This window comes from Xiphophorus couchianus, chromosome 20 (assembly GCF_001444195.1).
Source record: "Xiphophorus couchianus chromosome 20, X_couchianus-1.0, whole genome shotgun sequence".
Lineage (NCBI taxonomy): Eukaryota > Metazoa > Chordata > Actinopteri > Cyprinodontiformes > Poeciliidae > Xiphophorus > Xiphophorus couchianus.
Genome location: NC_040247.1, coordinates 16,281,560 through 16,296,396, shown reverse-complemented (window position 1 = coordinate 16,296,396; position 14,837 = coordinate 16,281,560). Strand labels below are relative to the sequence as shown.

The following is a 14,837-nucleotide window of genomic DNA, read 5'->3' as shown; positions in this document are numbered from 1 at the left end:
AAAGCTCAGGGAAATATCAACAATGCATCTGACAGGGGAGGATTTCTGGGATAAATGTTGATTTGTGGAATTAGTTTTTATCTGGTAGATGTAATTAAACAACAGAGATTAATAATTATATCCAGAAAAATGTTCCTTAAGTGGAAATACATGAGAAGTTGCTGCTAAAAATAAATCAGGAAACTGATTGAATGAAAACTTACCTCGCAGTGTTAAAAGATTTTTATAAGACATATGACAATAATTAAACATTTTAATGATAGGTGTTTAAATATTAAAGACATTGTACAAATAGTCAAAATCAGTAAAAAGATACTTTATTAAAACAATAAAATCAGATGTAAAACTCAGACCCCATTGTTCTCGTTGAAGAGTGTTTATTTGCTTCAAACAATCTTATCTTTTCAGGGGACTTTCAACCTTTTTCATTGAAATTTTTTAGAGTGACAACAGGAGTCAAGCTGTTTGACCTTTGACCGGCCAGAAGCTCGGCTCCTCAGCAGGAGAAACTCAATCAGAGAAAGGTTTTGCTGGAGAGCGTTCTGACGGCATGAGTGGAAAATCCTCTTCTGAGTTTAAGAGTAATTAGGAGAAACATGAACATCTTTTATCTGTTCGTTTGGATCCTGGACATTTTTCAATGGACTCCTTTCGATTCAAATCCAGTTGATTGTTTTTTTAAAGGTGAGGCTGAAACTATTTCATTTTAACACTTTTTACTCTGATGTATTTTTCCTGTTTTTATTGTAGGTCTGGTAGGAGCCTGTGGAGTTTCAGTCCTCTATAATCTGATGAGAGTTTACAATTTCATTCAAGCATGCAGGTGAGTTTATTGTAGAAGCAAGGAAAACATTTAAAGTTTCATTTAGTTATTTTGAATTTCCTTTGCGCTCAGTGATCCTGACACCGAAGGTGGAGACAGACGGAGGTCGTCTTCCTCTAGAAATCCTCTGAGGAGGAAATGGAGAGCGGCGGTCCAGTTCTGGTTGCTGGCCGGCGTCCTCTCTCTGGTGGGCCGCAGGGTTTCCTCTCTCATCGTGCTGGAGTTTTCCCTCAGAGCCGTTTCTGCATTGGCCTCCGCCGGACAGGTGAGTTCACAAAATTCACCAAAAGCACAAACTAGAAAACTGTTCAGACATGGAGTGAGGAGGTAGGAGGGAAAATTACCCCTTAAAGTTGAATTAAACTTTCACCAAAGCTCAGACTCAACGCAGTAGGTTAGTACAGTATGAATATACTATGAGAATACACATTATTCCTGTAAAACTGAATAAATTTAATCCTAATTTTCTACATTTGTGTAGAAAATGCATGAAGAAAAAAAGGAACATTACACTGATTATTGAAATGTAATAAAATGATGGCTTTTTGGGAGTAAGTTAGAAAAATAACAGCAACAATTATTTCAAAAAGCATTTTAATGGATTCTGCTCTATTTATCTTGTGACTATATCCCTGTAGTCATAAATATAGACTGTATTTTGATAGATATGTCACTCTTGCAGGCCAAAAATAAATCTATTGCACTGTTTTGGAAAAGAAGAGATTAGACATTTCCCCCTGGAAAGTTGGTAGCATAACAAACATACAGAGAAATTTGAGGAGGTTTGGATTTAATTTCATTTATTTATCAAAGAGGCTAATCTTGTAGGTGAGGAAAATTAAATACAAGATTTGTGTGACCCTGATAAATAAGATTAAATAAAATAGTTGCTTAGAGAGAGAAAGAGAGACACAGAGACAGATAACAAAGAATAACTAGACAAGAAATGAATATAATAAACTATAATCAATAGAAAAACCAAAAAAAAGCAGAAACATGTCTGATCTAATCAAAGGAAAGGAATAAAGGAACACAGAAGTGAACAAAACCCAAAACCAACTCAAACAAACCCAGATTATAACAGAACCTACAAAACAACAACATTTACATTTAATCAGAAAAGTTTTTAAAGCACCAAAAATAACAAATGTATGAATGGCTCCTATTAAAAATTCAAATAAAATGATGTTTTTAAAAAGTAAAAACATTTTCCATGCTGTTTCTGGTTGGACTCGTTTCCGGTCATGTTTCTGTCTGAATCCAGGACGACGGGTCCAGAGGTCTGGAGCTGCTCCTGGTCCAGAGCCAGTTCTCTCTGGGCTGCAGCCTCACCTGCACTCTGGCCTTCATCCATCAGGGGGCGCTACACAGCTCCTTCGGCTTGCTCCTGGCCGCTGCGCTCAGCTGGGCATTTGCGAGCTACAGCAGCGGTCTGTGGCGCCATGTGGCCAGGCTGTTCCCGCTGCACAGGACCGATGGTTACTGTGGGAAGTGCATCAATCTCCTAACCTCTGGACACACCATGCTGGCCTCGCTGCAAAGAGTGGTTATCTTGGCCTTTGGTACAGCAGCTGTGGCTTCCACCACCACGGTTTACGAGCACTTCTTATCCCAGAAGGACGCGATGAAGTTCTGGACTCCACTCACTCTCTGCTACACCATGTTGGTGGCCTACAACCAAGGTGAAGCTGCTCAGAGCAGCTGATTAAAGCCATGATTTTCTAATCGGTGTCTGCGATATGCTGCCACACGTGGCTCCTCACATTGTCTCTCAATAACTTTAGCCAAAATAGTTTAGAACTGAGTAGTGTTTTTAAATATAAAGATAACTAAAAAGGGTAGTTTTTGCCATTATTTAAAGTGTTTTCATCCAAAATCTGCATAAAATTTCCACAGCAGAAAAATAGAAATTTTTCAGTCAAGGAAATGAACATATTCTCATGTTTTCTTCCTTCTAAACGTTCATATTTGGAATAAAATTTAGGTTAAATACAAAATAAACATTTAGTCAATTCTGATGAGTATTTTTTTAACACGTTCTTGTAGACAAAATTACAAAGTCCTGAAGAAAACACAATGCAATCAGCAACTGAACAAACATTACACTTTGATTTAAAAAGTCATATACATCAAAGATGTACGTCAGTTTTGAATTCATTATGTTTTAAAAGCAACTCTAAAAATCAGTTTTTAGTCTTGGTTTAAAGGAAATCAGTGTTTTGGCTGTTTTGCAGTTTTCTGGACGTTTGTTCCAGATTTGTGGTGCACAGAAGCTGCATGAATTTTTCTTTTAATTTACAGAGGAGCAACATCGGCTGAGCATCACAGAGGCCCTGCTGCGGACCGTGGTGCTGCGACTGGGAGGCCTGCTGGTTCTCATGCTGGCAGTGGGAAACTGGACAGACGTTCTCCACATCCTCGTCGCTTTTCTGGGAGAAGGAGTCTGTCTGCTGCCTTCTGAGGATCTGCTGCAGGCTGCATTAAAGGTCCTTCCTGTCTTGGATTGTTAAACAGCTCCATTATGAGGAACCTAAAAATGACAGCTCAAACTCGTCTTGTTTGTTTTTTAGGAAGAACGAGAACGCTGCCAGGACAAACAGAGGACCTGCCACAGATCAAGGATGAGAATACAGTAGAAGGTGGTTAGCAAACACACCATTGTGAGTCAGAGGAACGGGCTGAATGTTTCTAGAAAGGCTCTGAATTTAGTTTTGAATTGGTGAATGGTATTTGAAATGCAGTTTGGACAAGAAGGAGAAGGGGATAGTTGGTAGCCAAAAGGAAAACATTTCTGTTTTCTTTCAAGCTGAAAGAAAGATTGAAAATCTCTTATTTCTTATATCTTAGTCAAACTTCTTATGGAGATGCAAAAACTTATAAAATACTAAAAACGTTCTGAATGCATGAACCATTGGCTCGTGAAGCTCAACCTGTAATAATACCTTTCAGAAAAATGTCAATGATGCCCAGATTTATTTTTGTAGAAGTCGTGACTTTTTTACACAATTCACCTTTGAATATTTCTGCAGAAAAAGAACATTTTTAAGCATACATTCATTGAAGTCTCGCTCTATCTCCATGGTTCCCTGATTGCTCCCACATGTTATCAACCTTTTCTCTACTACATGAGCTCACAGGAAAACCTTTTAATCTTATTTCTTGCCCAGCATCTTGCAGGTCCAGAAGCTTTCATGAGAAACTTTCTCATAAAATAACAATTTCCAAGTTTTTTAGCAATAAAATAACCTGGGACAAAGGACTGTTCTGTCTTTCCAGGAGTAGCGGATATTACCGCAGCTCTGAATTATGCTACTGTACATTCAGTCGGTCAATTAATCTGTCATCATCGATCTGAGGCAAATTCTTCACCTTCCCAGGGAACAATCATTATCATACGTACAAACAGATGTGGGGCTCCTTTTATAATTTATTTTCACTCAGAGATGAGAATCATTAAGAAGCTAATGCAATCTAAGGCTGCAAGTCATGATTATTGTAGCAATCAATTAATCAGGTTTAAAATAACTTCACATTCTGCAGATATTTTATTAAAGCCTTTTTTGTATAAAACTATAAGTACAACAAGAGAACCAGGTGAAGCTAAAGCTATGCCACTTTGGGTAGAAAATAATTACAGACAGGTATATTTTTTACTTAAATGCAAAATGTATATAATTTTTGTACCTTTTTTGGTTTAATTACTGCTCTGAGAATGTCGCTCTTTCAGAAATTGTTTTTTTAAAAGTCTGTATCCTCCAGTTGATGATTAATCAATGACTAAATTAGTTAATTATTTCAATAATCAATTCATCGCATTTCAGCAAAGTGTAAATCTGTTTCTGATTAAACAACTGTATGTTCCTACTTAAAAGAAATATGTGTAAGTAGCAATGAGGAGAAAATGTAAAGACTGATAATAATAAAAATAATAATAAAGTACGGCACCATTTTCATTGGGTAGTGGCAGCTTCATGCTGCGTGGATCCTTTACTTCAGCAGGAACAGGTCGCAAAAGACTGGAGACTGGAACAGAGGTTCACCTTTTATCAGGTCACTGACCCTAACCACGTATCCATAGCTACAACAGAATAAAAAAAACATGGCCTAGTCAAAGTCCACACCAAAATCCAACTGAGAATTTAGGGGCACAACTTAAAAATTGATGCTCTCCATCAACCAGTCTGAAATTTCAGTTTCATTTCTGTTTGCTACGTTTTGTACCGATCGCATTTGTTTTAAATAAATAAACTGAACGGACTTTAGAGAAAATGTTCGTTTAAGAAAAGAAACTGTATAAAGGATAGTAGACGAGCAACAGATTTGTTTAGAAGGAAATGTTTCCCCTATACCAGAAGATTTTGCTCCACAAATCCTTTGTAATTTTTTAGGATTTTAGAAATAGAAATATCCTTTATTTCGGCGCAACACAGCAAAGTGATAGAAAATCACAAAAAGACAGAATATAAAATATAGAATAAAAACAGAATAAAGGGCAAAATTGTAACATAAATACTGTGTAGTTATGAAAAAACAGTGTGCAATGGAGTTGGTTGATTAAAAAATGTGCATGTCACTGTCAGACCATTTACAATTAGTGAGAATAATTTCATAATCATACACTTTTGCTTCCAACAAATAAAGTCCTAAATCCTCTTTTACTGTTTCCTGTGAATCTTGTTTGTTTTTCTCCCTTTTGTTCATTTGAGTCTTTCCTGCGAGGTGAGGGAACAAAAAGCGGTGAAAAGCTACTCTGCTCTGACGGCAGGTCAGAAATGAAAAGTCAGGGTGCAGAAGGAGGTTCACAGGGTTTAATGAGGATTTGGGCTGGAAGGGGGCGGAGCCTGCGGGTCCCGGGATTGTATCATCCGTGGGCATGCTCCCTCCTGCAGCCGTGACATCACCGCAGCATTCCTTTCCACAGAGCTGGAACAACAGAGACCCCCATCACTCTCCTCATCGCCATCTCCTGTTAACCCTCTCTGCACGCCCCCAGATCTGCTCGGCTTCCAACATCCCTTTTTTAGCTTTGAAGGAGCGTAGTGGACGTCACAGACTTCTGAAAGTAGCCATAATATTTGCTGATCAGCAGCCCTGATATGACGGATTCAGTCCGGCGTTTTGATTGCTCCACACATCATTGCCTCTACTAACATGCCACAAAGCGCCGAGATGCTGACAACCAGGAAAAGTTTAAGTGTGTCAAATGGTGTGTCCCAAATTGGAGCTCTGCAGGGGCCAAAGGCTGCTAATGCCACAAGATACTGATAGTGAGTCAAGACCAAAAGTGATATAATGTGGGGGAAGGGAAGAAGGAAAGAGGGGGAAGAAGAAAAAAAGGAGGCAGACCCAATGAGGGAGGTAGTGAAAATAAGGTTAAGAGGACAATAAGGCAGAGCTGTACAGGAGAGACGAAACAGAGGACAGTCAGAGGTGCAAAGCTGCTCTGAACACCAGGTACGGTCCAATCCAGATAGATAACAAAATGGGAGTTGGCTGTGTGTGTCTGCTCGTCCACGTCAGGGTGAAAAACCCTTTATGACACTGTAAAAACAGTGCTGTTGGTACAACTGCATGTTGCACAACTCTGTGGGGGTGTACATGCATCTGAGTGAGTGTATGACTGTTCCAGTGTTTGCCAAGTTTTCATAGTGGATGAATGTGTCATGTTTTTTTTCTTCTCTCTCTCCTTTTTTTACTGCACTTTGCCAGAGATTAGCTGTTCACTTTTTATGGTCAGAAGGGAGGCTGGATTGTCATTCAGCCAGAGAAAGGAGGAGGGGTCGGCAGACGGCAGAGCTGGGGAGGGGAGGGAGATAGAGGAGGAAAAAGGAGTGGCTTTCTACAGATAGGCGCCCCTCTCCACCGGAGTAAAGTCTTCTCTCACAGGCAGCTCATGGGAGTGGAAATAAAACAGAAACTCTGATATCCAAACCAAAGAAGAAGATAAAGACTTGACTTCACGCCTCCTTTTGTACCAGGTAAGTTGGAGCCAAATGATTGAGATTCCTTCCTCTGAACCATTCATTGTGTCTGATAAAAGCTGAAGGTGTGTGATTATTCCTCTCAGGAGGAAAGTGAACAGCCTCTTAATGCTGACTGAGGGCGTTAACGTGTCTCTCTCTCTGGGTAATGACCTCTGCTCTGTGCTGCAGTCAGGCTGTATGAGGGTTTCACTCAACCATGGCATCAGCAGCTCCCCAGAAAAGGATGGTCTCGTCTGTCTTCATCACGCTGTCGTCCCCTCACCGAGCCACCGTGACACAGCAGCAGCAGCAGCAGCAGCAGCAGCAGCAGCCGGCCCTCCACAGCCACAGCGGCCCAGACAGGCAGCACAGCGCTGCAGGTGATGACCTCTCCTCCCTCAGGCAGAGAGCAGCGGAGACGTCACCCACTAGCACTGACAGAAACTGGACCGGTGTGGGGCCCCGGGCCAAAGCGTCCGGCCCTCACAGTCAACCCCAGCCTGCCTCAACAGGACCCACCAAAGCCGAGGTGCAGGAGAAAAACAGGAACTCTTCAGGTATTCATGACCGAGCTTGTTTTAAAGTGTTTGTTCCTCGTTTTCGGCCTTTATTGGATCCCGTGGTTTCACTCAGAAAGCTGCTTTGTAATTGCAGAGATTTCTAATCCAAACCTCCTCTGGTGTTCTACACAGAAAAGAGTCAATGGTGGAAAACATTTCAGACATTAATCAGAGCAGGGCTGTCCAAGCTTTCAGCCAAAATCTTCAAAAGTACAAGAAAAACAACAAAACTATAATCTGCATTACAAAAACACAAATATTACCAAATATTTTTGGTCTAGTTTCAATTGCAAATATTCTTGTACACTTGAAAAAAGACAAAACTAACTTACTGGTAACTTTTCTGCAAGATGTAGCAGCTTGTTTTAAGTATATAACTCTTAAATATTGATGACTTATAGCAAGACATTTTTCCTATGTCTTTAATTAAGTAGTCAGCCAGTGAAATTGGTACAGTTTTATCAAAATTAAGCAATTATTCACTTAAAACAAACTGAAACGTTACTTTTAAGTTAGGTTTGTCTTATTTCAAGCGAACTAAGATATTTGCAAATAAACTCAACCAAAAATATTTGGTAAGATTTTGTGTTTTGCAGTGAAGCAAATAATGTAGACTTATTTATTTTTCTTTTTTTGTAGAAAAGGGATGTTATTTATCATAGATCCAACACTTTATTTGACTTTTGCTTTTCAAATTCTTTTCATCTCTGTTGAATAAATTTATTCTGTTATGAAACAAAATTTAGCCGAGGTTATGTAATTCTGAGTTTCAGGAAGTCTCAATGCTCTCTAATCTTTAAATAACTGTAAAGTTCAAAAATCAAACTTCAAAATTTAAGACTTAAAATTGTATTAGTATTATTTTGTTTCCACATAAAATAAATAAAAAGAATTGTGCTCTAAAGGCAGAGACATAAATAAAACAACAGCATCAATAAAAATATGATGAATATTTAAATTTACAAATGTTCAAAAAACAAACAAACAAATAGTTAAAGAAATATTTTTGGGTGGTTTTATCTGTAACACTTTATTTAAAGTGTCATGTTTATAACAACGTGTCATAAACATAAAGGATTCTTCCTTAATGTTTATGAATGTTGTCATGAAGTGTCATTCAGTAAATAATTACATTTTTAATACAAAATTTCATTAAAAGTCCATTATAAGCATCAACTTTCCATCAAAAGTGTTATTATTTATCGAGTGACTTTTTATGACGACATTCATAAACGTTCATAAAGACTCCTTCATGTTCATGACAGTGTCATGTTAAATAAAACCATTTCTCCCATAAAGTAAATCTGAATATGTTGATTTCTCTCCCAAACAGAGCTTTTCCCTCCTCCTCCTCCTGACGTTCTACCTTCATCGTTCTCTAAAGATGCAGCTCCTCCTCCTCCTCCTCCTCCGTCCCTGATCTCTCCCCTCCGTCCACAGAGTCCCGACCAGCTCCCAGTTTCCAACAAAGAGGTATCGCATCCCATTAAAACCTTGATTTTTACATCATAATTTACCATTCAGACACTGGTGGTTTTTTTTTTAAAGAATACATTAAACAACTTGCAAAGTCTAAGAAACTCATGTCTTGTAGAAACAGCAAACTGAGAAGAAAGTAAAAAGTGAATTAAATTCCTCACAATAGCGTACTTCAAAACATTTTGTTCTATTATTGTCTGGACTAAATAAAATGTAACAAAAGATAAGGAAAAGGGAAGGGATCGCAACAGAAGATCCATTGTTTTACTGGTCAGTGTGTTTTTCTTTGAAAGTCTTCCTGCAATTTTCTTCATTGTCCAGATTTTTCCTGCACGCTTTCAGATGCACAAGATTTACAGTTACCTCGTCTACAGCTGCGGAGAATTTTACACATTTTACAGATTTAGAACAACGGAAGAGTTTACAGTTTGTTGACATTTATATGTTGTCACCTTCCTAAAATAATGGCTTACCTAATTTTTTTTATTTTGCCAGAAGTGATAAAAAACCCCCCCAATAAACGAAATAAATAAATAATAATTAAAAAAATTATAATAAATAAACAAATTCACCACTTTCTTTCCAAAAGATATTTCAGGCCAAAAAAAAAAAAAAAAATCACTTTTGGCAAAAAAAAAAAAATGACGTAGGACATAATTTGACAACTTGGAGAGTCTTAAGAGCCCTTTGTGCCCTTTGTCACCGATTCTGTTCATCACTTTCATGGACAGAATTTCTAGGCGCAGCCAAGGTGTTGAGAGGATCCGATTTGGTGGCCTTAGGATCTCATCTCTACTTTTTGCGGACGATGTGGTCCTTTTGGCTTCATCAGATCGTGATCTGCAGCTCTCGCTGGAGCGGTTCGCAGCCGAGTGTGAAGCGGCCGGGATGGGGATCAGTGCCTCCAAATCCGAGGCCATGGTCTTGAGCCGGAAAAGGGTAGAGTGCCTTCTCCGGGTCAGGGGGGGTGTCCTGCCCCAAGTGGAGGAGTTTAAGTATCTCGGGATCTTGTTCACGAATGGGGGAAGAAGGGAGCGGGAGATCGACAGGCGGATTGGCGCAGCGTCTGCTGTCAAGCGGGCGCTGTACCGGTCCGTCGTGGTGAAGAGAGAGCTGAGCCAAAAAGCGAAGCTCTCGATTTACCGGTCGATCTACGTTCCCACCCTCATCTATGGTCATGAGCTTTGGGTCATGACCGAAAGAACGAGATCGCGGATACAAGCGGCCGAAATGGGTTTTCTCCGTAGGGTGGCTGGGCTCTCCCTTAGAGATAGGGTGAAAAGCTCAGTCATCCGGGAGGGACTCAGAGTAGAGCCGCTGCTCCTTCACATCGAGAGGAGCCAGTTGAGGTGGCTTGGGCATCTGGTCAGGATGCCTCCTGGACGCCTCCCTGGTGAGGTGTTCCGGGCACGTCCCACCGGGAGGAGGCCCCGGGGAAGACCCAGGACACGCTGGAGAGACTATGTCTCTCGGCTGGCCTGGGAACGCCTCGGGATTCCCCCGGAGGAGCTGGAAGAAGTGGCTGGGGAGAGGGAAGTCTGGGCCTCCCTTCTGAAGCTGCTACCCCCACGACCCGACCTCGGATAAGCGGAAGAAGATGGATGGATGGATGGATGGAGAGTCTTAAGAGGAAAATCAAAAAAAACTGGACCAGGACAGATATTTGAGTCTCTATGTTGTTAATAAATTGTGTTTTTCAACTGTTGTTTTCAGTCTTAGTTTCCTTTGCGTTAATTATTTATTACATTTTTCAGGTGAAAGCATTTTCACCAACCAGAGGCTCAAAACATAATGAAGAAACTAACGGGATTCACAGAAACAGCCACGACGCGACCACAGAGAGCAAAGGTAGCAAGATTTCTATTTACACCTTCAGTTTAACATGAACCATCGTCTGATCTTAACTTTTAATATTTGCAACTGTGCAGATTTGTGTGGCTTCTGTCGGAAACCCATGACCCTCTCTGAACCTGCGATAGAAGCCCTGAACAGGATTTACCACGAGGGCTGCTTCCAGTGCAGATCCTGCCACGTTCCCCTGGCTGGGAAGCAGTACTACAACAAGGCAGGAATCCCTCTGTGTGAAGGCTGCTATCAGGTGGGTCAGCGCTCATTTACCTCCAAGAAAATAGATCAAGGTTAATTAGGGATGAGGATGAAGGAATCCATTTCTACTCGCAAAAACACAAAATCACACCAAGAATTTGGTCTAGTTTCTGGGCAAATATCTAGCTTACAAGTAACTTTTCAGAGAGATTTTGGAGCCTGGTTTCAGTCAATACTGTCTTATTTTAACGTGGGAAAAATGTCTTATTAGTGAGATAATCTCCCGGCGGCAGTAGTAAATATTTTTCATCAATATTAAAAAGTCACAACAGCAAGAACAGGAGTCGATGGTGTTTCAATTCCAACACTTTTTCAAGCAGACGTTGTATCAAACACTCTGCTGGTCAGAGACAAGGAATTTAATTTTTATTTCTGAAAAAGCCGTCGAGGTCTAAAAAAACTTTGAAAGACATTTATTACATTTTGGAGAACTATTGATCCAGATTTTAAAAATTTAAAAGAAAATTTCTTCCCCTAAAAAGAAAGTATGAGGTTAATAAGCTAATAAAACCTTTGTACGTTACTATACAATTAGGATAGAAAGTCGTACTTTTCTGTTTAAAAACTTTACCTTGTATTCTCCATCTTTGCTATTTGCTTTACCAGTCCTTTATAGTAAAAGTAATAAACAAACAAATAAATGCAAGTTATGGCTAACTTGCATTTAATTACAACTTATTAGGTTATTAATAGACCTAATAAGTTATAAAGATTTATTAGGTCTTGATGATTAGTCAGTGCTGCATCTTTTTCTGTGTTTTAGGCCAGTTTGGAGCTGTGCTGGACGTGCGGGGAGATTATCACCGACCAGATAATCCGTGCAATAGAGCGAACGTACCATCCCTCCTGTTTCACCTGCACAACATGCAACCAGCAAATTGGAGCGCAAGCTTTTGCTCAGGGGGACGTTGGTGAAGTTTACTGCCTGCAGGACTACTACAGGTAAAAAAAAAACCAATTACGTCAAGTGTTATTAGCAACAAGAATGTGTTGCAGGCCCTGTGGCCTTTTGTTTAAAATCCTTGTACCTTGTAAAAGCATTTTAAAGGTAGTGAAACGTTTCAGTCTTTGAATGTTAAAAGCTGGAAGAGACCAACCCAAACGTCTGCCAAGGTGTTTACATAATGTATTGAATCAGGAGGAGTGAAGACTTGAAAAAATGTCGTTCAAAAACTTTTTACCTTCAATCTGACTGACCTTCAGTTTAATTATCATGAGGGAGAAAATCGAGGTTTTATTTTTCGTTTCCAGCTCAGAAGGTCTGAAAAGAAACGTATGCGAGTTCTGAAAAAGGATCACAATTACACATTACTTTGTGATGGATGTTTTAACTTACTACCATTTAATTATTTCAGTGTATAAAATATGATGTTTTCTCTCATTTACGCCACTTTTATGTTCTAATTTAAAACTATTTGTATACAGGAAATATGCTCCGATGTGTAGTGCCTGTGACCAGCTCATCATTCCTAAAGAAGATGGTACTGATAGCTACACTGTTGAGTGTCTGGGGCGCTCCTACCATGAGAACTGCTACAGATGTGAGGTACATATTTACTCTGCAGACAGTCTCCTGAACGGACTTACTGACAAACATGTAAATAAGGCAGATGCACGTTATTCTGAAGCCGGCATGTCTTTCTTCTTCTCTGCAGGACTGTGGCATCCAGCTCTCCCCTGAACCAAACGAGCGCGGCTGCTATCCTTTGGAAGGGAAAATGTTGTGCAAAGCCTGCCATGTCAGCCTGGTTTCTGGGCAACAGTAACATCACCTGTGCTCGCTGCAAGCAAGAGAAGACTGAGTGTTCAGCCCAACGATTCACATGTGCCTTCACAGGAAAGCATGCGTCACAATGCTTTCTTTGATATCGCATTTAATTACTTTCCAATATGTCAGGCTTTCAGAGAAATACGAATCAACTTTTCTTTAATACTTGATCATTTTGCACTCGAGATAAAAATGCGTTGAACATATTTATGCAACTGGCTTTGCAAAAACTATTTGTAACAAACTAGTAGAATCTGGATTTTTTAGCTTCGTACAACAAAAAAATATATATTTTAAGCATTTATAGAAAATCTAAAGTAACATAATATATAGCCTGTTAAATTAGGTTCTAAGATACATGCATGAATTGGAAATGTTGCACACTCAGTATATAAATGTATTTAGTTCATAATCATATAACAGGTTAAGACAAATCACAGATCAAAACAGCAGATAAAGAGAAAGAAAGATTCCTAAGTAAACAAGTCAGAGCCTGCATTATTCATCCTGGTTTGTCAAATCTATTTCAGCTTTTTCAATAAATGGATTTTATTTTTACAGTCTATATCTCAAAATGGCTTCTGGAATTACAGATCTTTTGAAATATGTCACAAAAAAAATTAAAAAAAATCTTTTTCTAAGAAAAACGGTTTTGCTGTTTTGATTTAAAAAAAAACAACAAACTATGACCAGTTGTAGACAAAACCTTTCCATTATGGTATTTTCATAAATGCATGATTTTTGTTAGGTTTTATTTAAGCTTTCAAATATGGATAGACTGGCCAGCTTCAATAGCTGATATTTATATTGCTGTTCTGGCCGATAATCAGTTTTTAAAGATGTTACATGTATATTTTCTTCATCTTTAGAGTATTTATTGAGAAAGACAGACTTACAGGCACTGAAGGAGACAGGAAAGGGAAGTGGAGAATACTGGCAATGAACACAGGAGGAAGCAACGAGGGATGGGCAGAGAACAGAAAGGCTCTGACAAGGAATGACGGAAAACATGAGGATTAATTGTTAGGAAGTGATTAGTGGCATGGAAATAAGGTGAGTCCAAAATCTGAATGTACAGCTGTGTTGGTAATGTGACAATGAATACTTAAAATTATAGAAAAACTAACAAAGCAAAGCAAACAAACCCAAAACGGAGCACAACCCAGCATGAGAATCACTCAAAGTACCAAGCCAAAATTTGACAAGAAAGAGTGTTAACAGGAAAACAGGAAGTAAAGGGAACACAGCCTACCAAAATAAAACAGGAACTGAGATTCACAAAGACAGGCAGGGGAAGCCAGATTAGCTAAGATTATAAGAGTAAACAATAACTAAGATTTATAAATAGAAACCAGGATCTTACTGAGATTTTAATACGACTTAAAGCAATTACAAAAACACTCCAGGACGCAAGAGGAACATTTTTTGGGGGAAAAGTGGTTCTTCTGCTTCAAATTTTATAATTATGTTTTTTTTATTATTATTATTTTAATCTTTAATATACCATAATTTGCACATAGCTTTATAGTTGTTGTTTGTCTAATTATATTGTTAAATATTTAATTAGATGTTATGATAAGTGTCTTTAAAAGCCTTTACAGAACATGTTGTACTTTTACTTGGGTAAAAATATTTGAGGACAATTTTTGGGGAACTCTGGCCACTTCTGATTAATAATAATCAAAACTGGGTAGTAACTAGTTGCATTTACTCAGTTACATTAACTTGAGTAACTTACTGGAAAAATTTAGAAGTATATTTACAATACTGTACTTTTGACTTTTACTTGAGTAATTTTATTATATTGAATAAAATTTCTGGATACTCTAGTCACTTCACTGAATGAAGAATAAGCTTGCTTTAACCAAAAATTGGTAATGTCTATTCACCAGACATAGACACACACCTACAGTTTTAGTTAAGGTACCACAAGATTTTAATCTTTGAATAAATTTATTTGGAATTTTTTTTCTTTTGCCTAAGTTTGTTGTTTTGTAATTATATTATTCATATAAATTATTGTCGTTTTGGTCTTTAAAATACTAGAATTTTCACATAACTTAAATTTTTGGTTGATGTAATTTTTAAACATTAAATGACTGATATTTCGATGAGTTACTGGGAGCTTACTTTAGTAG

General features: G+C 38.6%; 2 protein-coding genes across 2 annotated transcripts; both read left to right on the top strand.

The window, feature by feature from the left end:
• The first annotated feature begins 307 nt into the window (after positions 1-307).
• LOC114135625 (transmembrane protein 82-like) lies at positions 308-5,481 on the top strand. The gene is made up of 6 exons (XM_028003067.1): positions 308-684; positions 751-823; positions 896-1,088; positions 2,088-2,505; positions 3,125-3,309; positions 3,394-5,481. The coding sequence occupies exons 1-6, from the start codon at positions 597-599 to the stop codon at positions 3,457-3,459; spliced, it is 1,023 nt and encodes a 340-aa protein (XP_027858868.1). The 5' UTR covers positions 308-596; the 3' UTR covers positions 3,460-5,481.
• A 704-nt stretch (positions 5,482-6,185) lies between these two features.
• On the top strand, positions 6,186-14,667 carry fblim1 (filamin binding LIM protein 1). The gene is made up of 9 exons (XM_028003066.1): positions 6,186-6,277; positions 6,533-6,801; positions 6,976-7,343; positions 8,680-8,819; positions 10,580-10,673; positions 10,754-10,923; positions 11,695-11,873; positions 12,357-12,477; positions 12,587-14,667. Exons 3-9 carry the CDS (start codon positions 7,004-7,006, stop codon positions 12,695-12,697), a joined length of 1,155 nt encoding a protein of 384 aa, XP_027858867.1. The 5' UTR covers positions 6,186-6,277; positions 6,533-6,801; positions 6,976-7,003; the 3' UTR covers positions 12,698-14,667.
• The last annotated feature ends 170 nt before the right edge of the window (positions 14,668-14,837 follow it).